General features: G+C 43.2%; 1 protein-coding gene and 1 pseudogene across 2 annotated transcripts in view; both read right to left on the bottom strand.

The window, feature by feature from the left end:
• Positions 1–5,609: 5,609 nt before the first annotated feature.
• Positions 5,610–22,759, bottom strand: part of LOC148041947 (signal peptidase complex subunit 3A-like) — a 71,419-nt gene continuing 54,269 nt past the window's right edge. The window contains exons 2-5 of one of the 2 annotated variants that reach the window (XM_087684357.1): positions 6,403–6,465; positions 6,248–6,301; positions 6,037–6,123; positions 5,610–5,957 (exon numbers count right to left, since the gene is read on the bottom strand). In XM_087684357.1, the coding sequence (XP_087540483.1) occupies positions 5,832–5,957; positions 6,037–6,123; positions 6,248–6,301; positions 6,403–6,465 (330 nt within the window). In that variant the 3' untranslated portion in view covers positions 5,610–5,831. The remainder of the gene's footprint in view (positions 5,958–6,036; positions 6,124–6,247; positions 6,302–6,402; positions 6,466–22,759) is intronic. The other variant, XM_087684348.1, reaches the window with a different exon arrangement.
• Positions 20,034–22,003, bottom strand: LOC148041949 (uncharacterized; annotated as a pseudogene).

Here is a 22,759-nt window from a genome sequence, read left to right as displayed (position 1 = left end):
TTTTTATGAGGATGAAAGGCCATGAGCATCCTAAATAATATTTGTGTGTTAGAAAGCATCAAGATCCACTAAATAATACACTATCAATTTGCTAGCTAACATAGCAATAATGTCATCATAAAATTACATGTGGACTCTGGTACACTAACTACCATCGTAACCGTTCTTTGTGCTTTTTAGGTTTAAATAAAGGTACCTTAGGGAAAGCATACATCCTAATGTGATACATAAGCGATGAACCCATGGCTAAACACATATATCTACTTCACTAACCAAATTTTTTGGTTAATAAACCACAATTGTGGTACAACCTTGAGCATAGTAAAAGTTGCCATCAAGGGAGATGAAGCTCTATATTGAATAGTCTAAACTTGAGTAATAAAACCCTTGCCAAGGAAGACTAAGTTGTAGACTGCATTTTTGTTTTGTTACTTGGCCTAAGCTATTGACTAGACCAAATACACCAAATGTTTCATTAGGACATTGAACATTAAGTTTGAGGGAGATGTGCAAGTTGAGCCCATCTAGCTTTTTCAACATTTGAATGTAGATTTTTATGTGTTCCAACTTTGTCAAGTTCACAGGAGATGTACAAGTTCACCCCATCCAACTTTGTCAACATTTAAATGTAGAGTTTTAAGTTCTCTCTCTTGTGGTTGTAGAGGTGAAAGTTCCATCCTCTACTATGAAAGGGGTCTCTCTCTCTCTCTCTCTCTCTTCATAATTTGGTGGCTACCCTAGTGATAAGCCACTTATTTTATTAACCCACTAATCCGAGGTAAAAGTTCGATCCTTTGTTGTGAAAGGCCTCTCTCTCTCTCTCTCCTCGTTATCTAGTGGCTATCCTAGTGGTAAGCCACTTATTTTATTAACCCACTACTCAAGTCCACGTCTCTTTAATGCTATACCTATAGTAAAAGACCATATAGAATCTAGGAGTTGGGACTAAAGACCTTCTAGTTGCCATGCATTCAACTTAACCAACTGAGCTACATCCATTTGGTCTCTTTTTTTTTTCGTAAAAGGTAACTGTATTAATTATGAAAAAAGAGTACAAGTTTTCATGATTACAAGATACACGAGGGCTCTAAGCCAACGTGTAAGATCCCAGCACTAAGCCACACAAAAGTTACACAAGTGATGGCAAAGACCCACAGGAAATTGCCATATGCCAGGTAAGCAAGTCCTCCCGAGGGAGCAAGTCCGAGTGCCGAATGAGATCTATCTGCCAATGCAAGAGACCTCTAAGTTGGGCAATGTGTTTCGGTACATTAGAGGCGGAATAAAAAAGAAAGGCATTTCGAGTGGTCCAATTGTGCCAGCATCCCTAAAATCCGAAGAAGTGAAACAAGATCTTCATATGCAATTGTGGCTGTGTGGGGTATTTTGGTCGCACAAAAACCCAATCGAAAGGGGTTAGCGAGGACCCCACCACTGTACGCCAAACCTGTGACAAGAGCGACCAGATCCTCTTGGCTAGCGGGCAAGAAATAAATCGATGCCGGGCCGATTCCACAGTAGTGGTACAAAAGAAACAATTGCCATTCGAGATTCGACGCTTGGAAAGGGCCGAGGCAAGAGGAAGACCACTAATCATCACCCGCCAAAGAAAGACCTTGCATTTGAACGGTGTCTTATTCAACCAACCCTCCATCACCGTTGCCTTCCACCATGACTGAGATTTCCGCAAACCCCAAACAGAATTAGCTTTAACACCCAGCCATTGATGATCTTTCATTAGAAGATGATACACTTGATTAGTAGAGGCCTTTTCCAGACTCAACCGGCCTGGAAGGTCCCAATCCTGCCAAGGACGATCCACCGCAAGGGTAGGAAAAGGTTGCCTGGCCTGAAGTACCAACAAAAGCTGCTCCCATAAGTCATGGTATCCACGTGGGATTCTGAAAAGTCTCCTGGCCGTACGAAACGATGCGAAGACATTACGACTGGCAAGGGTGGCATCCGCCACTGAAGTCACCCCCAGACGGGCCATGCGGTTAAATTTTGGTCGAAGCTCACGTTTGTCTTCCCACGAAAGTAATCTTGAGACTACCAACAATTCCAGTTGAAAGGAGTTAGCATGCAAGCGGTCCTCCGTTGGATGCCAACTTGCCTTTTGGAGCACCACTTTCCAAGAGCCAACCAAATGCAATAATAGAGAAGAGGCGGGGCTGGAAAACCGCGAGTGTGCATTAAGGACATGCCACTAGGAGCCCCGAATTTGTGTATTGCCATGTCGAAGCCCGCTGTCCTCCAGAAAATAACGGGCTATAATGGTCCACGGGTGATGATCCACGCACATAGCACGAAAAAAGTGACCAACGAAGGGCCAACATATGAGTTTCAGCATCCAAAATAGCCCCACCACCCTAGCGTTTGGGGGTACATGTATATGTGACCACGAAATCCACGAAATACCTGCGTGCAAAGAATCCCTCTTCCATAACATGAAACGAATAGGGCGAGTGAGCGCCTTCAAAGTAGTAGGAGTCCAGGGCAGCAATGGCAAGAAATATGTAAGCATTGGCAGCATAATTGTTTGCGCCACTTTGAGGCGGACATGAAAGGGCCACGCTTGCGACTTCCAATACATAAACTTAGCTGCCAGTTTCTGTGAAATCCACTCCAGTAGCTGCTTTGACCGAACATCAACACCCAACGGGTATCCAAGATGCTTGACAATGGAGCCACGGGGAACAACCTGACCCTGCCAGCCCAATGACTGTAAATCCAACTCCGTGCAGCTGAGAATGGCTGATTTGAAGGCATTGATGCGAAGACCCGAAGCATGACCAAAGAGTGTCCAAACATCTAATGCCTTGCGAATGTTGTCCTTGTCTGCACGCAAAATCATAAAGCTATCATCAGCCAAAGATTGGCTAATGAAGTGCTGCCCCAAAGGAAGAGACAATCCGACTAGCTGATCAGAAGCTGCCATTGAAGATAACATTGAAAGAACGGGGTGAGTTGCCAGAGCAAAGAAGAGAGGACTCAAAGGGCAACCCTGTCTCACCGAGCGTGCAAGGACAAATGGCTCTGTAACCCCACCATTGAGCATAACACGTGAAGAAGCCTCAGCACTAATGGTGTAGATCAATCGGGATATCCGCGCACCAAAACCCATAGCTGACATAAGTTCTGCAATGAAAGACCAATCTAAATAGTCAAAGGCCTTTTCCAGATCCAACTGAATCAATACCACTTCCTGACTAGAGTGCCTTGCATAGTCAATGGCCATTTGCACATTTAAGATATTATCCAGAATGTTGCGGCCCTTAATGAAACCATATTGAAGAGGATGCACAATAGCTGGAAGGTGCTTGTGGAGTCTATTCGCCAGGACTTTGGAAAAGATTTTATACATTGAGCCCATCAATGAAATTGGTCTCCATTGTTGCAACATTGACGGCGAAGGAACCTTTGGAAGCAATTTGATAAGGCCTTCTTTCCATGAGGAAGGCATGACCCCTGTTTCCCAAACCTGCTAAAACATAGCCACCAATGGCTTCACCAGTTGGGTAGCGGAGCACTCAAAGAATTCATTGGTGAGACCATCCCAGCCAGGGCTTTTATCCTTGGGCAAATGTAACAAAACATCCATAACCTCCTCCTCACAAATATCTGCCTCCAAAGTAGCTCGCATATCAAGTGGAACTTGATGGCGGACCAGATCATAGAAAACTGAATGTGCATACGTAACCTGGTCACAAGGCGACGAAGAAAAACCAAGAAGATCCCGAAAATAATTCCTGCACATATCGACAATGGTGTGCGGATCAGTAACCATGCGACCTTCTGAATCCTGAAGTCTGGTCATATTTTCTCAGGCAGGAGAAGCATGCAAGGCGCGAAAGAACTTGAGTCTGGCAAGCATGATCTTGCAAATTGTCAGTCAAATTATGTAATTTGGCCTATTGATAGGATTTCAACTGAAATTCTTTAATAAGATCAGCCAAATGCTGCGCCAGTGATACTAGAAACTCATCATCTGGGGTATCCACCAGAAGCGAACGAACCAAAGCCAGTAAGCCTTCCGTTGCATGGCGACGCCGCCGACAAAGAGAGGCATGATGTATCCCATACTGGCGAGCGACCCGTTGCACATTAGAGACCAGTCGTTCAAAAGAAACTGTGCCCTCTCAGAGGCAAAGTCCAATAAAAATCTCTCAATCAATTGTTGCATATAGCCCTGAAAGATTGAATGCTTCAAATAAGAAGAGTTGAAACGTAAAGGGAATCTATCCAACAACTGCATAAAAGGCGCAATGAGTTGTGCCAGTATCTCAAGTTGGAGAGGAAAATGGTCGGACAAGGCATATTACTGCAATACTTTCATTTCCAGCAACTCAGGAAGAAAATCATCATCTTGCATGATGTACATTCGGTCCAACCACGACCATGTAGATGCATACTGCGCTGAATGAAAAGTAAACCCTGGAGAGGAAGGTTGTAACCAAGACTATAGATCTTGCTTAAGAGCCGCAAGAGCAAAGGCATTCCACGCCCGACTTTCCGGAGCATCCATCACCGAATGCCCTGAAGTGGACTGTGAAGAATCAACACACATATTGAAATCTCCCATCAAGAAACCCCTTCTGCCAAGTGACATAGAGCTCTGCAAAGTCTTCCAAAGATCCCGGCAAGATAAAGGGTCATTCGGAGCATAGAGGCCCAGCAACCATAAGATCTCTCCTTCAAATAAAATTTCAATTACCACAAAGCGGCCCTGCACATCATTTTTAATAAGAATAGGCTGATATTTCTCATGGATAATCATAAGCACTCCGGAATAATGCACAGCATGTGACCCTGCATAAAATAAGTGAAAACCATGGCAATCCACCACTTTTCCTGCATCACCGTGACTCTTGTGCTCCACCGCACACAAGGCATCCCACTGATTCTCATGCAAGACAGTCCACATGGCATGCTGCTTATGGCGAGAACAAATGCCTCGCACATTCCACATGGCTATCTTTATATATTTGTAAAAAGAAAAATCAGGAAGGAGGCACCACTTGCCTCGATCTCACCTTGTCTGCTAGAATGTCAAGGACACCATCATCCAGAAAATCAGCTAAGACTGCAAAAGAAATTGGCCGGCCAGCTTTAGAAGTAGATGGGATATCCACTGTCTTGCGGGTGGCGCGGGGATAACGACGATCCCAGGGTGTAATCACATTGCCTTTAGAATCAAATGCCAACCATTCTCTCTCTCTCTCTCTCTCTCTCTCTCTCTCTTTCTCTATGCATCAAAATCAAAATCAATCCAATTGAGGCTGATTTGAGAGAGAGCCAAAAGAAGCAATTGATGATAAGAGAGAGAAATATTTGTTGCAAAAATAACTGCGTGTGGAATTGGAACAATTTGATACTGGTGAATTTCTATACTTGGGAACATCATCTTCATATGCTGAATTTCCAGTTCAGAGATGAGAGAAGACATAACAGTTAAAATCAGATTTCCCCCTCCTTGCTCAGGAGAAGATGCAAGTTGTTTCCCAAACCACTCTTTGTAATATGCTATCCCCTACACACACATGCATGTGCACGTGCACAGTTTTTGCTTTATGTACTTGTTGAGACTTGAACAGTTCAGAGCTTGCCATGTGGATGAAAGATTTCAAGAATGATGTTGTGGTGACCTAGTATTAAAACTGATATTATATTCCTCAAAAAGTTTACTTCCATTGTTACTAAAATGCAGATATGAGTTGATGCAACTGGGGCATCTCTGCTGTTAAGCAATGCCTCTTTTATGTCAAGCATTGTGGATCCATATCATGAAAAACTGGAAATTCTGAAGTTTCAGATTTGCAGCCTGTTATTATTTAAAAATAACTGTCAGGGAATTTAAAACCAGTGAAAGTGCTTTTCTTGGTAGATGTTGTGCCTGTCACAGGCATCACATTCCAGTACATAGTTAGGTTGTAATCACAACCACGTAAATTGTTCCCCTGCACATAAATTAAAAGCTAAATAAGTCTCAAATGGCAAGAAACCAGACAAAACAAAATCTTTGTTGAAAGAACTTACTTGATCAATCAAAGCGTATTTGTTATAAACAGGGAATTGGAACTTGGCATCCTCTTTTGAGGTGATTATAAGATCCCAAAGCGAAATCTAATGCAGAGAATGCTTATAGTTGGATATCAGAATATGTTAATTTGAGTCCTACATTGACATTGCTTATGAGGAGCCAAGACAAAATATGCTTTAAGTCTTTGAATTGGACACTTCAATATACCTGATTCCACGAATTTTTTGGTGTGGTGTACTCAGCAGCCACAAATACAAAAAGCTTCGCATTGGAAAGGAAAGAGATTCAGCTTTCTGGATGCAAATTCTCACATGGAAAAGTCACTATAACAAACAGAAGTCAGCCTTTGTAGGCACAAGTACCTGTTTGGTGTTCCAAGAAAATTCAGATGACAGATCTGCAGATATATTCATCATCAATCTAACCTGCACATATCAACTTTATCAATGACATAATGATGTAAGCAGTAATATAGTCATCCACATTGGTAATGCAACAATGCCAGATTAAGCACCGCTAAAATTCCAGTCGTAAAGCCATATTCTTCAAAATACAACTAGAGATATATGCACATGCTCTCTAATGTGACCCAAAACCTGTTCACATTGTTTTAGCCAGCCTCATGCTAATGAGGGAGAAAAATCTAGTTGCATCATTTAAAGCCAAGCTCATGATAACCAGAGCTGCAGACTGCTGATGATCAGAATTAAGTAAATAAAGATACCAACTTTACCACCACAATATCAAAAATATACAGGGTTCAAAGATGGCGACCTATTATCTTGACACCACTGATATAAGAACTGATCCCCCAGATGCTTACCACCTGATTGCATTTTCATGCAGCTTGGTACAGGTTTATCTGCTACTGAAAAAGATGCTATGCGACTAGTGAGTAGATCACACACACGAATCAAGACTTCTGGACCAAGAACAAAAAAGATTCTCCCGCAGTCCATTGTGGCTATGTAGTGGATGCAATGCAAGCCTTCATTATGATCCTCCTAATCCATATTGCATGTTGGCTCTCCAGTTCTGCATGCTATAGCCTACATTATGGCAAGTAGTTATATTCTCACTCAAATTGGGTAGATAGATCCAACATAAGTCTATGTTGTTCTCCAATGCAGTAGGTCATTTGCAAATTGCACTTGTGCAGACTAATCATGTTTTTAATGTGAAATGAAGGGTTTTCTAGATTTGTGTGACTTTAGCAACAGACCTAGACCGTGGTACCTAAAGTCTGGTAACCTGTGGATCTTATCTAGAGGCCACCGCAGCATGTACTTCCTCATCCATCCATTCAGTTGTGCTCCCCTTTTTTAGTTTCCAGCTGGTCTTGCTTCTTGTAGAGAGCACATAAAATGCCTCATTTGGGTACTGCTAGATCTAGATTTGCTTCAATTTATCCTCCATTTTCTTGGAAATATTAATGTCTAGTTACCTACCGCATTTATTGTCATGTTCTTCTAATGTTGCTATAAAACACCCGTGGCCAGCCAATTGTAACATGTAATTAAAGCACAAAACTCCCACTCGGCATTTTGAAAGGAAGAGGTTGGATAGAGAGGATGTCTGTTATGGCTTTGCCTTGATTAAGCTGAAGCTCATTGCTATACTTCTAGATAAAAATCTCTCTTGTGCATGAAATGGACTGCTTTTGGTAGTTGGCTTTTGGGCTGTCCTCTCTTGAATTTTGCATCTCCATGCCTTACACTTGTTGCATTTCAGCTGCTCTGGCTCCTCAGGTAGGGTATAAAACTAGTTGAGCATAGATTCACCTGTGCCTAAGTCATATTTTAGGACACAGCCTCCAACCCCAAATGCTCATTCAGGTTCCTTCGCACCCCCTAGATTGGCAGATGCCTCATATTCCAACCTATACAGTTGGTACTACAAACTTCTTAAAAATATATGTAAGGTATCTCCAGCTGTTAGATCCACACATTTTTCAAGTCTGCACATGCTATCTCCTAACCATCTAGTCTACTAATTCAATCCCTTCTAAACAGTGTCTAAATTGTGTACCCTGTCAATGTTTTTGGTACACCCATTCTATGTTCTCGGCATTTCACATCCTGAACATTGGGCACCAGAACTGATGAGTAAAGACATCAGAGGTGGGCATTTGAGCTTCTCATCACTCCATGACAAAATTTCACAGCACATTCAAAGGGGCCATGCATCAAGGAGTACATGAGACTAGCAAGATACTGCAATGGTCATCTGTAGAGTGACAGGTCTATTTAACATGAGTCTCCTACCGACAATGCTTCCCTTCCAATTCAAGATGCAGCATCAATATTGAAGCAAATTGCAGTAATCTTGCATCTGTGGTGTCAACAATTTGAAGAACCAAGGCTTCATAAAAACAAAGCAAAGCTTAAGAAACTAATGACAGAGGTAGAATGTAAAGAAACACTTGAACAAAGAAGATAAACTCAAACTGTATGACAGCAACACAATGAACACAGTAGACCTCAAAGGTCAAGAGGACTCTGAATGAATGATAAAAAAAACTATGCTAATCTATACACAATGAACCTTGAACCTCCATGTCTCATGTGGATGGGCAGATATGAGCAGGAAGAGGAATCTCTGACAGCTACCAGAGTGCATTGGACTGTGTACAGATCCCAGAATCCAGCACACAGTCTCTGAAAGTGATCAGCTCCTGTAAACGTAGGGCGAGGTGTCCAGACCAGGCTGATCAGTGCAAGAGACAGTAGGACAACCTAGCTGAAGAAAATGCAGGCTGGCTGACCTGAAATGCACACTGGAACAAAACACAGCTGCTCCTAGCTCAGTGACAACTGGAATGATGACGTCAGCTGCTGGGCAGGGCCTGCAAAACTAGAAAACACAGTGTCTAACTGATGCAACTGCTGCTGGATGCACAGACGATGGTGAGACAAATCATGATCAGCAAAAGCAGGCTGTAGAGGAGGGCTGATCAGGTCGCTAGGTTGGAGAAGGGCTGGACAGCACACCATGAACAGAGATATCTGCTAGGAGGGGTGTGAACAGCAGTGGAAATGAGGCTCCAATTGATGGGTGACGAAGTAATGATCAAGGATGCAAGCGACTATGCAGCCCATCTATTTATAGACAAGGAACCAACCAAAGTTTTATGCTTATGGGACACAAACTTTGTAGCATTTTGCATTTTGGGGCTGTTTAGAATGAGCTAATGAAGGTATTAATGTTAATGACCATGTTTTATCTTAACATAGACTTGGGGAAGAGAATGTGTCCAGGAAATGAACAATGTAAAAATTCAAATTTTGGACTTGATCGTTTGGAAGGCCTTATGAATCCCAATGCTAGATTTTTAATCTGCCTCGATGACACCAAAATGTGTTTCATGAATTGTGAAAGAACTTATAACACTTTAATTAACCTTAGCTCTAATTCAGGTACCCTTAGCTCTAGGTATGGTGACCATTGCTTTGGCAATGGACAGGGGCGCTGGACATGCAATGACTAGAGTTTGGGCCCTAGCACACAGAGTACCAAAGAACTCACTTAGAAACTTTGAAACAATGAAGTTTCTAAGGTTAAATATGAAATTTTCAAATAGAGTGGTTTTAAAATATTAATTTGAAAGCTTGGCCAAAGTTTGGGCAGCCACTTGTGAATTAGTGGAAGGGAAGCCTTTGAATGAGACTTAAATGCAACTAGAAAGAGTTTTATGCCATCTTTGAAGAGTGCTCTCTCTCTCTCTCTCTCTCTCTTCCCGGCCTGCCTGCCTGTGTAATGCGTAATTATATTAATCACATGAAAAATACAAGAGTCACCCCAAAGGAGAAGAAGAAACTGCCGTATGCCAAGCAAGTAGATCCTCCCTAGGAAGAAGGCCAGCATGTTGAATAAGATCCACTTGTGAATGGAGAAGACCCTTGAGCTTAGCAATATGACTTTGAGCCTTGGAGGCCAAATTGAAGATGAATTGCATTCCGGGTGACCTAGTTGTGCCAACAGCCCCAAAATCTAAGAAAATGAAACAAGATATTTATGTGTGGCTGCAATGGATTGGGATATTTCGCCTTGCCAAAGACCCAATCAGATGGGGACATCGGAGGCCTGACCACATCTCTCTAGATGTCAAACAGGACAGACCAGATTTTCCTAGCTTATGGACAGCAAGTAAGTCTATGGCGGGGAGACTCCATGCCAGTAGTACACATGAAACAATTGTCATTCAGAATACAACACCTAGAAAGAGCCGAGGCAAGGGGCATGCCACCTATCAGCATTCTCCAAATAAAAACTTTGCCTTTAAATGAAGTCTCACTGAGCCACCTTTCCATGATAGTCAATTTCCACCACACCCTAGTTTTGTGCAGTCCTCAAACAACATCGGCTTTGGTCACCAACCGATGGAGATCTCTAATCATAAGGTGATAGATTTGGTTACCTGCAGCACCCTTTAGACTTAGTTGACTCCTAAGGTCCCAATCTTGCCAAGAATGATCAGGATTTGGTGCAAGGAAGGGCTGTTGATCCTACAACTGCATAGAGATCTTGCCCCATAGAGCATGATGTCCACAAGGGATTTGAGAAATTTGCGTGACTGTCTGAAAAGACATCACACAATGAGCTGATAGAGTCCCATTTGCAGCAAAGACCAAACCTAGGCATGCCATCCAATTGAGCTTGAGTCGATCCTTTTGTTTCCCTTTCCATAGAGCAGGCAAGACAACTAACAATTACATCCAAAAGGAATTAACAGATAATCTTTTCTCTGCTAGATGCCACTTCACCTTCTGGAGAACAGCCTTCCATGAGCATACCAAATGGGTCACTAAAACAGACGAAGATGTTGAACTCTAGGAATCAATGTTGAGTACTTGCCACCACGAACCCTAAATTTGAGTATTACCATGCAAAAGTCCCTAGTCTTCAAGGAACAAGAGAATAATAGAGACCCAAGGGTGCTGACCAGCACGCATTGCTTCAAAAAGGAACCAAAGAACAACAACCATGTGAGCCTCAACATCCAAACCCCACCACTCATGCTTTTTGGGGTACAAACTATTAGCAGTCATGTTTGTCATGCTTTGTCATCTCCTACTTGTGAGCCTTGAGTCAGATGAGGACTATAGGAGCTCTGACCTATCTTATTGCCTTTTAGTGCATTTTCTCCTCCAATTGAGATTTTGTGTGCATTTCTCGGGCAGTTTCTGCATACAACAATCTACCTCACCTGCTGGACATTGTCCACCCTTTCCGGGATTTTTCTAAGCATTTCTAACAATTCTACCAGCATTAAATGCTAGTCAGCCATAATTTGGACCCAGATTGCAGTCGGCCAGTTTTTATGGTTTGCGCCTATTTATTTGGCACTTCTCCCACCTGGAAGACATATATATCTTCCTCCTTCCTTGGCACGTGCACACTCCGACTTCATCATCTTCCTCCATCTCCGATGCTGCAGTCATCATTAGCTTGATTTGGTGCCCTCACTGACGCTATGGGCTGCATGCAAGGACTGATTAGTCCTCCTTTTGCATTCAGCATTCTTTCCTTGTTCAGTGTAAATTTCTTTCTTCTTTTCTTGCAATCTCTTGTAGTTTCTTTGTCTTTGTGTTCATGTCCCTTTTTCTATTGTGCACACTCATGTGGTGTCATCGTCTAAGAGAGAGAAGATTTCTTGTGGAGGAGACCACCCTGGATTGCCCCGTGACCTTGCTACAGTGGCCTTTTGCTAAAAACACAGCTTTCTTTTTGAAGGCGACAACTTCTTTGTGCAGGCAATAGTATTTCTCCCCCAGGTAGATCCTCTACATCGACTTCCTTGTGATATTGTAGCCATTCCTCCTGTTTTGGGGCTGTCTACCACCAAATTGCAAATTTCTTATGGTTGTCTTGCAGGATTTTGAAGATGTCTTAAAACCCGTTTCGTCACTTTGATGATACAGATGAGGAGCCTTCTTAGCACTCCTCCAAAAGGCCACGAGATTATCACGCAGATCATAAAGAATGGAGGTCACCTGGGCCATTTGTTTGAAATCCCTCTCCTCCCCGTTCTCCCTATATCTCATGGAAGGCCCAATCTATTGGCCACCACATGCCATCTATGGCACCCTCTATACAAGTGCCCATACTCCCTTCTCTGCCCAAAGAAGATTGGCTTGATAATTCACGCTACTTGCTTTGGTTGTGTAAGGTGGAGTGTATTCTTGATACCTTTGATACCCACCCTATTCCCTATTCAATGGAGGATCCCACCATTGGATCATCGATGGATCGTATGGCCTTATGGAATTGGCTCAACTCTAGGGACCGATCTTTCCTCTTTAAGAGCTTACATGATTCTATCCTAGTGCATGTGCAGCAACAAAAGTGTGGACAAAGCTTGCTTCTTTGTACCATTAGAAGACATTTGCCCACCGGATTACTCTCAAGAAGAAATTATAGATGCTCACTATTGATGATTCTCCTTCCATGAAGGATCGTATTAACAAGTTGGGGGATATGTGGGATGATGAGCTTGCGTCCCTTGGCAAGATGATCTCTTCAAAGGATATGGCTATGATTCTTTTGACTTAGATGCCATCTCCCTGGTTTGATGTCTTCTACACTAACCTTTTTACATCAAGGACCCATGAGAAGCTTCTATGGGAGGAGCTTGCCTCATTTGTTTTGGAGCATGACAAGCGCACCAAAGATATTGCTAGTGGATCCACCTCCACCTCCACCAAAGCTTCTATTACAGGTTCAAGAAGGGGAAAGAAGAAGAAAGGGATGTCAAAGGCTAAAAGACAAGAGAGTTTTTCAAGCTCTGACTTCAATTTAGAGAGGCTTACCTACCTATACTGTGGGAAGGGGACACATCTAGAGGAGAAATGTTGGAAGAAATATCCTCAACTTCATTCAAGAGCAGTCCAAAAGCAAAGGATGGAGCTAAAACATCTGAGCCTTCTACCTCTACTCCAACGATTACCCATGAGTTCATGTTCCTTCATATTGTTCAATTGGAGAAGCCTTCTTCATGTTAGCAATCATGTTTGTCATGCCTTGTCATCTCCTGCCTATGAGCCTTAGTCTGAGTCAGATGAGGACTTTAGGAGTTTTGACCTATCTATCACTTCTTTTGACGGAGGAGGTAGCTCATTTTAAAGCACTCAGTTTATTGCATTTCAATGCATTTTCTCCTCGAATCAGGATTTTTCTAAGCATTTCTAGCATTTTCACCAGCATTATGGCTGGCCATATTTTGGCCCTAGATTTCAGGTCGGCCAGTTTTTGGGATATTTGGCTATTTATAGCCATTTTCCACTTAGTCAGTGATCTCATTTAGTTTTCTTTCTCTCCAACAGATTCACTCTCCGACTCCATCATCTTCCTCCATCTTCGGTGCTACTGTCATCATCAACTTAATCTCGTGCCCTCACTGATGTTGTGGGCTGCATGTAGGGACTGATCAATCCTCCTCTTGTATTCAACATTTGTTTCTTATTCAATGCAAGTTTATTTTCTTCTTCTCTTCCAGATTGTCTCTCTCTCTTTCCCTGTGTTCAAGTTCCTTCTTCCATTGCGCACTCTCACACTTCAATGGTTGCCTTGTTTTCTAAGAGGCCTTGGCTAGTTGAAAGTGGAGCTTCTAGTCATATGGCTCCACAAGGTGATTTGTTGCAAGATCTACATCCTTCTAAGGGTTTCGCCATTATTTATGACATTGTATTGGTGCCTATTAGTGGTGTTGGCACTTTGCCTTTGTTTCTTGACCATGCTTTGAGCTCCCTTTCATAGGTTCTATATGTTCCGAATTGGGGTTTCCACTCCTCTCAATTTATGGCCTTACTAGGCTTGGAACTTGGGTTATCTTCACTGAGCAAGCAGTTTATATTGAGGATTCTTTTACAAGGGTTGTCAAAAATAACAAATATGCTCTGATACCATGTTAAAATAAGCGATGGTGCAAAGAGACTGTAGGGTTTGTGAGGAGTAACACAATGTTTACGGCAAACATTGAGAAAGAAGAGCAACTCAAAAATACAGGAACACGATGATAATGCACTGAATCATGCTATGAGAAGAAAAGCTGATACAATGGAGTTGAAGCTCAAAAGATAATTGCCCTGTTCTATCCGAATCAAGAGCAACACCTGTGGAAAATTTGCACAATGAAGGGAGTGAAACGCAGTCCTCTAGATAGTGGGCTATCGAAGTAATCGTTGGAAGGTGAAGGACAGCTGTCAAAGGAGCAGCGGACTGTAGTCCTCTGATCCCGTTGGAGATGCGGAAGATGATAATCAGCTATCGAGGGAGTAAATTGCAATCCTCTAATGCCGAGGAGTGACTTGGGTAGCAAAACACAAAACTTAGAATATCGGATTTGTCAAATGTAGGGAGAGCAGTGCAGATGTTGACGCCAGGTGGATAATGATGATACCAGATGATGAAGGATGAGCCAAGCTGCAAAAGCGCAGGTCCTAACAACCTCTGTGATGGACAAGTGATGCCAAGTGATGGAGGAGCTAAGCTACCAAAATGCAGGTCCTAGCAGCCCTTGAGATAGACGAGTGATGCCAAGCGATGGGGGAAGAGCCAGATTGCAAAAATGCAGGTCTCAGAAGCTCTTGTGATAGATGAGTGATGAAATCATTGACGCTTGGTGATGGAGATTGTCGCCAAAGACTAGGGTACTGACACGCTGGAGATGATGACTCCAGGCAAGGAGAGGTTCTCCACAATGAAAAAAAATAGAGCCTGATGGAAAAGGGTGTTGATGCCAAATAGATGATGGTGACACCAAGTGAAAGATGCTCCAAACGCAAGGCTTGATGCTGAAATAGGGTGCTTGAAGTAGAAGAGGAATTGTGAAGGCAGCCACAAGCCATGAATTGCAATGTTCTCCTAAAGGGGTGCGAAGGCAGTGGAAGGGGCTGGTGAGAGAAGGGAAGGGTGTTTGATAATGAAGGAAGAGGGGTGAAGAATGACTGAAGAGTGGTAGTAGGAGTGTTAGAAGTGAAGAATGAATGAAGTGACTGTCTATTTATAGGCATGAGTTGTCTAGGGTGGCGCACCACTGTGTGGTCGCCTACTAAAAAAGTAACCAAAATGTGGACACCAACTCTTTTTGAGACTATCAGTGTGAAACCCTACATGAAGTGTGTGAATTGAAGAAGTGGTTTCTCAACACCTCCTCTTAGATCCAAAAAGGGATGAAGAAAGAGGAGCGAAGTGAGATACAATGAAGAAGAAGAGGATCCCGAAGATCCAAGATTTCCACCTGAAAGCGAAATTGTAGTAAGGAACAATAGACAAGATGAATTGTGGAACCTGACTTCACCTCACGAGAGAAACCACTAGCTCTGTAACTCCATGTTGTAACTCCATGCTCTGTAACTCCTTGTGAGAGAACCTCTCTTCTCACCAAGTCGTGGACGAACCTCCAAGCCCCCGATCTAGGCGGTCTTTGAAGATCCTGGGTATCAGGAGGAGAAATGACTACTTGAGGACAGCCATCCCAAAAGAGTAAAGGGTAGGTGACGAACTTCATGATGAGAAGGTGCTCCCCCTAAGGGTGGAGGTGAAAGGGCTCCATCTGAAGTTGAACAAGTAGAAGCCTCGTCTAAGGGCAAAGAGAGTATAGCCCCCTTGAATCCTCCTCTGCGAGAGATAGGGAATCCAAAAACTCATGGATCACAAACTTCAAATCATCTAATGATGAAGGAAGCGCTGGTCATATTGAAGAAGGCATTTGGGAGGTTGAACTCCCAGAGGTAGCCTCTCAAACCTAAGTAGTCAAGGGTGGGAAAAATGAAGCCTCATGTAAGGGTAGGCAACAATCACTATCTCTTAGTGGAGTGGACAGCGGAGCAGAAGCAATAGAAGGGGTTGAACAATCACTCTCTCTTGAAGGAGCGCAGTGCCGAGGGGACGGTATCCAACAATCATTCTCTCTCAAGAGAGCGGACTACAAAACCATAGGTTGTTGAGGTGGCATTCTTGAAACCCTAGAAGAAGTAGAAGCAACCTCAATAACACATTGTGGCGGTCGCGAGGGGGCTGTGGTACTAGTCAATCCTCTTGTGGCTTGAAAGGGCTTAGTGCGCATCGCATGCATCTTATTGCCTTGAGCATAAAAATCTGAAAGTTGGTACAGAATAAACTTTGTGGCCTAGAAGGGAGAGGTGGCATGATGAGTGCATGGGGGTAGACGCATATGCAGCGGGGTAGGGAGCAAAGATCCATGGTGACAAGCATTGGTGGGGATTCTGGTGATGCCAGACGAGGAGCACCTAGTGGTCTCTCCATCTACTTGTGAAGAAGTCATAGCACTAGAGTGTCAACCTGTAAAAGGGAGGGTGGGGTTGGGTAGGAGAGGAAGAGAAGGGTATCTCTGTCTCTTGGTAATGCAACAGAAATGAAAGGGGAAATCAATACAAGATGTTGAACTTGCAACCTATCTTTGCCTTCTTTGATGAATAGGGTCTTTAGCTCTTAGAGTTGCTGTGCTTTGATACCATGTCAGAATAAGCGACGATGCAAAGAGACAATAGGGTTTGCCGGCAATAACACTGAGTGTGTATGGCAAACACTAAGAGAGAAGAGAAACTCAGGAATATAAGAACACGGTGATGATGCACTGAATCATGCTATGAGAAGAAAAGCTAATATAGCGGAGCCAAAGCTTAGAACATAACAGCACTGTCTTGTTCGAATCAGGCGGCAGTACTTGTGGGAAATTTGCACAGTGAAGGGAGAGAAATGTAGTCCTCTAGTAGGCAGTGGGCTATCAAAGTAATCACTAGAAGGTGAAGGACAACTGTTGAGGGAGCACAGATTGCAATCCTCTAATGCCATTGAAGATGTGGAGGATGATCACCAACTGTCGAGGGAGCAAACCGAGTCCTCTGATGTCAAGAGTGACTTGGGCAGCAAAACGCAAAACCCAAAATGTTGGAGCTATCAAACGCAGGGAGTGCAGCCTAGATGCTGACCCTAAGTGGATAATGATGATGCTAGATGATGGAGGATGAGCCAGGCTGCAAAAACGCAAGTTCTAGTAGCCTTTGTGACAAACGAGTGACGCTAGGTAATGGAGGAGGAGCTAGGCTACAAAAATGCAAGTCCTAGTAGCCCTTGACATAGATGAGTGATGCCAGGTGATGGGAGAGAAGCTAGGCAAAATGCAAGTCTCAACAGCCCCTGTGATAGATAAGTGATGAAATCACTCACGCTCGGTAATGGAGACTGTCACTAGAGGCTAGGATGTTAACGCCAAGCTGAAGATGATGATGCCATGCAATGAGAAGATCTCCACACTGAAAAACGCATGTAAAGGTGGAGCCTGATGGAAAGGGGTACTGACGCCAAGCACATGATGGTGATGCTAGGTGGAAGATGCTCCAAATGCAAGGCTTGATGCTGAAATAGGGTGCCTAAAGTAGAAGAGGAATGGTGAAGGCAACCACGAGCCACGAAGCGCAATGTTCTCCTGAAGGGGTGAGAGGGCAGTGGAAGGGGCTGGTGAGAGACGGGAAGGGTGTCTAATGATGGTGGAAGAGGGGTGAAGACTGATTGAAGAGAGTGGTAGTACGAGTGTTAGAAGTAAAGAATGAACGAAGTGGCTGCCTATTTAAAAGTATAAGTTGTCTAGGGTGGCGCACCTTTGTGTGGTCGTCTATTGAAAAAGTGGCCAAAATGTGGACACTAGCCCTTTTTAGGGCTCTCAGCGCAAAACCCTAAATGAAGTGTGTGAACCGAAGAAGTGGTTTCTCAACAAGGGTTGTTATCGTGACATGTTGACAAGAGGCAAGCTTTACAAGCTCCACTCCCCTTCTCTTATGTAGGGTCCTCCAAGGTAGTTATCTATTGCTACACCCATTCCCACTTGTGTACCATCTATTTATTGAGATTTAGGCAATCACACCTAGTATAGCCTCTTTGAGGAACAGTCTGGGTAAAGGATATACAGGCTATCCAGAATCCCATATGCACAAAGCATGAAAATACGACCTATCCTCAAGCTATAAAGCATTGTACTTGCCTCTCATTTTCAATGCAATATGATGGTACTTTTGTCGTTTCAATCAAGTGTCTAAGTCATTATCTAGCCACACAAGATTGTTTTATGAGTCCAAGTCTCAATCTTGGAACCCAATTCACTTGTAATCTTCAACTCTATGTCTTCAAGCCACCATAGCCATGCTTAGATCCATGCATTCCAACATGGTATCAAAGCCATGGTGAGCATGACTTAAGTCCTCTCCATCTCAGCTCAGCTCAGTTTGAGTGTGGGACCCCATCTCTTACTTCATTTGCATCTCTACCTTCAATGAAGCTTCCATGGCACCCATAGTCAGCAACACCTTGTCAACTTGAAGCTTTCATATCTCTCTTCATAGGCCAAATCTCTCTAAACTTCCTTTTGGAGAAGTGTTTCTCTGCTTCCAAAGCTCCTTCCTCGCACCTTAATCATTGACATTGGCAACTATAGCTTCAACATTGCCTCTCTTCAAGGTCGTTGCCATAACTCTGTCTCTAGACAGTAGCGCCTACTTGACATGGAGGAGTTGGGTCTCCACATATAGGCCATCTCTCTCCAAGTTCTCTTCTAGGAAAACATTCTTGAATTCCGTGCGCTCCTGCGTGGCACATTACACTGGGACATTGGTCTCCTAGTTGCTCAGCATTGCGCGAATTTGAAGATGCTGCCTGATCTGCGCCTGATTCCGTCCATGTAGTCATTCTCTCTTCACGCAGTGCGATTCCCGCCGAGACCATAGGGCTTTGGAAGTCTATACCTAGGCTCTCTCCCACTCAAAGGGTTTTCAAAATGGCTACCTCTGTGAGCTGCAATGAGTGAAAAATCAGGTCCCTACCCTAAAACGGCAACCAATAGCCAAGGTTCTTCAAGCTCATAAAACACTTCAATTTCACCTATTGGAGTGCTTGCCAATCTAACCTCAGTTTCCAGCAAACATTTAGGAATCAAACCAGCAAGGAGGGCACTCAAGTTACAAGACAAGCATCAAAGAATCATCATCAAGATTGACATCTAGTTCTTCACAGCTAGTATCTCTTGATACTAACCTAGTGCTTTTTGGCACTTGTGCTTGTTAGCACACTCAAGATTAACTCTTCTGCTGCTTAAATCTAAGAATTTTGATGCTGATTTGCTGCTCCAACATGGGGAAAGATTCACCGACATGTCGATTTAAAGGAGTCGGGTTTCACACATGGCAAATCCGCATCGAACTCGTCCTAATGAAGAAGGGCCTATGAACCATTACCAATGGACAAGAAAAGAAGCCTCGAGATGTAACTCTTGCAGTTACTTGGTAGAAGAATGATGACAAAGCACAAGCCATCATCAAATTGGAGTTGAATGACAACTACATCCATCATGTAGATGCTTGTGATATGTTCCATGCATAGTACGGGGGGGTTTCGGAAACGGGGAAAACGGAAACGGGAAAAACCGGAGTTTCGGCCAAATTTTGAAAACGGGGAAACGGTGTTTCGGATTGTATACTAAAAAAAATACAGTAATATGTGGGTATGTAAATATATCAATGTCTACAACAACATGTATTCAAATTTCATACAAAACTTTGAGTCTTCATGTCATATGATTAAAATCACATTTGAGTCTTCATGTCACATTTCACGAGTCATGAGTCACGACTCACGAGTGAAGATTAAGGAGTCAAGAGTCAAGACTGAGGACTCAATGGTTGAAACTTAAGACAGCTTAATACAATTAAGACTCAATTTTCAAAATATAAGGTAACAAAATGAATTAGAATTTATGACTCATGAATAATCTATGATCTAAACTTTAAAGAGCAGTGAAGACTGACATTAAGAACAATGAAACAAGAATCAAGATACATAATAAGTGGAATCAAGATACAATGATAGTAACTATGCCATGTGAATAATCTATTATCTGTCAAAACTCCAAAGTCCAGTGAGGCTATAAGTATCAACATCAATGAACAACCGACAACTCTAGTCTGGACTCTGCACAGCTAAACTAACTCCTGTATATCACGAGTTGTCTGGACTCTGAGGATCTGTGCACCATATCCTCGTCCAACTCCGAGGTCCCTGATCGAGAAGTTGATGAAGCAACCTCAGCCTCATCCTCAGACTCTAGCTCAGACTCTGCCTGTGATGCACGACTATGTGTGGCCCTTACTCTAACTCTCCTCTGTACACGAGTCTCATGCATCGGTGCCAATAGCTCCTCATAGAGCATGGAGTAGATATCCCGGTCCTCCTGTGGTATCTGCGGAATGTCACGCACCTTCTCTGTATCAATCTTGCCAACATTCACTTATAAAGGTGAACGAGACAAAGATGAGAGGAGATTCAATATGTTCAATGTTCAAACTTCATATATATCACAATTTACAATCCAACTTCCAAGCAAATTAGCAATGTCAAGTGTCAAGAACTCAAGGTTAAAAAGTTAATTATACATAATACTAATCATTACCAATTTACATATGAAGGCTTAGGGGACAGAGTGGTCCTCTCAAGAAACTGGAGATTACAATGGCAAAACACTAAACGCTCCAACTGGGCAGTTGTGAGCTTGTTTCTCTTTTTGGTGTGGAAGAGAGCTCATGTGCTCCAATTCCTCTCAGCAGGCCTTGAACTACAATCTTGCGAGAGCACCCGAATGGCAATGCGTTTCTATTCAAATTTAAAAGATCGAGGCTAAGTAATTGGCAATTGCTAATATGCATGCCACAAAATCAACATTTGAGTGGGCAATAGATTACAGAACTTGTTACCTAGGTTGCATAATGCATTAGATAATCAAGATTCAAAATATAAAAGTCACCGGTCACATACCAAAGTAGGAGCACAATTGCCGTATTTCTCCCACCAAGAGACAGGCTGAAGCTGTGTCTCTCGAAGCCTAGCTGTGGGTCGGTCAAAATGAAGAGAATGATTACGGAATGCCAGCAAATCATCCTGTACTCTTTTCATCATATCTATATCATCCTCTATGAGGCACCTCATGTACTCCATGAAGCTCTCCTCTAACTCCTCGCTAGTGTACTGCTCCTCACTACACCAAAGGGGATGCAAGATATATGCGACAGCATGGATTGGTTTATGGAACCAATCCTATCGTGCATTCCACACTGCACGAATCTCATCAACCCTATAGATAAAATATGTTAAAACCTTAGATGTTAGAATAATGATCAATCATCAAGGAGTCATTAATACCAAATAATTACACGTGTAAAAGTTAAACAAAAACTTACTTGTCTTGGGGCAAAAAGCTATTGCGAAGCAAGGCCTCGCCAATTTTATCCATATACTCATATAGAAGCCCCAAAGTACTCCCCTCCATATCAGTGATGTGCAATACAGTGTACATAGGAGTAAGACTTTTCACCAATGCCTCTGTCTCAACCCACCAACTCTCATTTAAAATATTGCGTCTAAAAGCAAGAGCCTTTGAAGACTCTCTCACTCCATGTGAGTCATTCCTAGCATGCAATGGTCCGTATTAAATTTGGACGGACCCGTATTAACCAATACAATAAACATGTAAGCAAATCGAGTGGTGGAGGGCTTCAATAGCTCAAGTGTGCTATTGGCTCGAAACATGCTTGTGACAGATGGCCTCTTCTTCACAAATCTTACCATGCTTGTTGTCGTCTTGAAAATGTCATCCACCCAAGATATTTGCCCAACATCTTCAATAAGCAAGTCAAGGCAATGGGATGCATATGGAGTCCATGCTATGCTAGGAAACTCCTCCTCAAGCATACGTCCCATAGACACACAATTGCTTCCATTATCTGTCACCACCTGCACCACATTTTAGACTCCTATGTCCATGATGACCTGTCGCATGTACTCCCAAATGAAAGCTCCTGTGATGGTAAGACCTGAGGCAGAGGCATCGATGGCCTTAATGAACATGGTGCCTTTACATGAAGATATCAAAACATTGTAAACATTCCTTCGGCGCATATCTGACCATCCATTGCATAATATTGTGCATCCATATTTCATCCATGTCTCCTTCAAGGGCTCCAATTGAGCCTCTATGGATGCTTTCTCCTTTCGAAGCTTCCGTGTGCGTAATGCATCTGTGGATGGACCTTCCCACTCACACCCTATACGGCTTACTGCCCTGATTGTCTTCTTCCATTGATGTGTAGTGGCCATATTGAAAGGGATAGCACACCAAATAAATAAGTGTGTGAGTTCCCTAGTTGCCTCTATAATTGCCTGCCTTTGAAGTCCTACATGGACACTCGCACCATGCAAGGAGCCCTTTTGCCCACCACCACTAGAAGATGGCAACGGGGTCCTTTTTGCACTTGGACCCGATACATATGGATGCACTTTTTTTTTATGGACCACTGGGACCTCCAATTTGGCTAGTGCCACTAGGCCCACTAGCCGCTCTTTGCTCCACTTGTGCTTCATTAGTCCCATATGGTGTTGATTCATCCTCTTCTAGCTCAATACCCATACGGTTTCAGCACCAAAGATAGAGACTTACTGTTACTTCTGCCGACATATTTGCGCAAGGCCCGATGTCTTTGTTGGGAACGCAAGCCAAGTGGTCTTTCACACGCGTTACACTCCTCGATTTCTCCAATCCACAATAGTTGCACCGCCACTTATTTGATCCGCCGGAGCCCTCGTATCCCTTGATCGGAGTGACGTGCCTCCAATATGGGTTTGGCACCATGATATGATTAGCCTTTAGGAGTCAGGACC

This window comes from Lygodium microphyllum, chromosome 1, assembly GCF_053477565.2.
Source record: "Lygodium microphyllum isolate KBCC chromosome 1, Lygodium_microphyllum_v1.1.10, whole genome shotgun sequence".
Classification (NCBI taxonomy): domain Eukaryota; kingdom Viridiplantae; phylum Streptophyta; class Polypodiopsida; order Schizaeales; family Lygodiaceae; genus Lygodium; species Lygodium microphyllum.
Note: the sequence above shows the minus strand (reverse complement) of the source record. Positions and strands in the feature narration are given on the sequence as shown.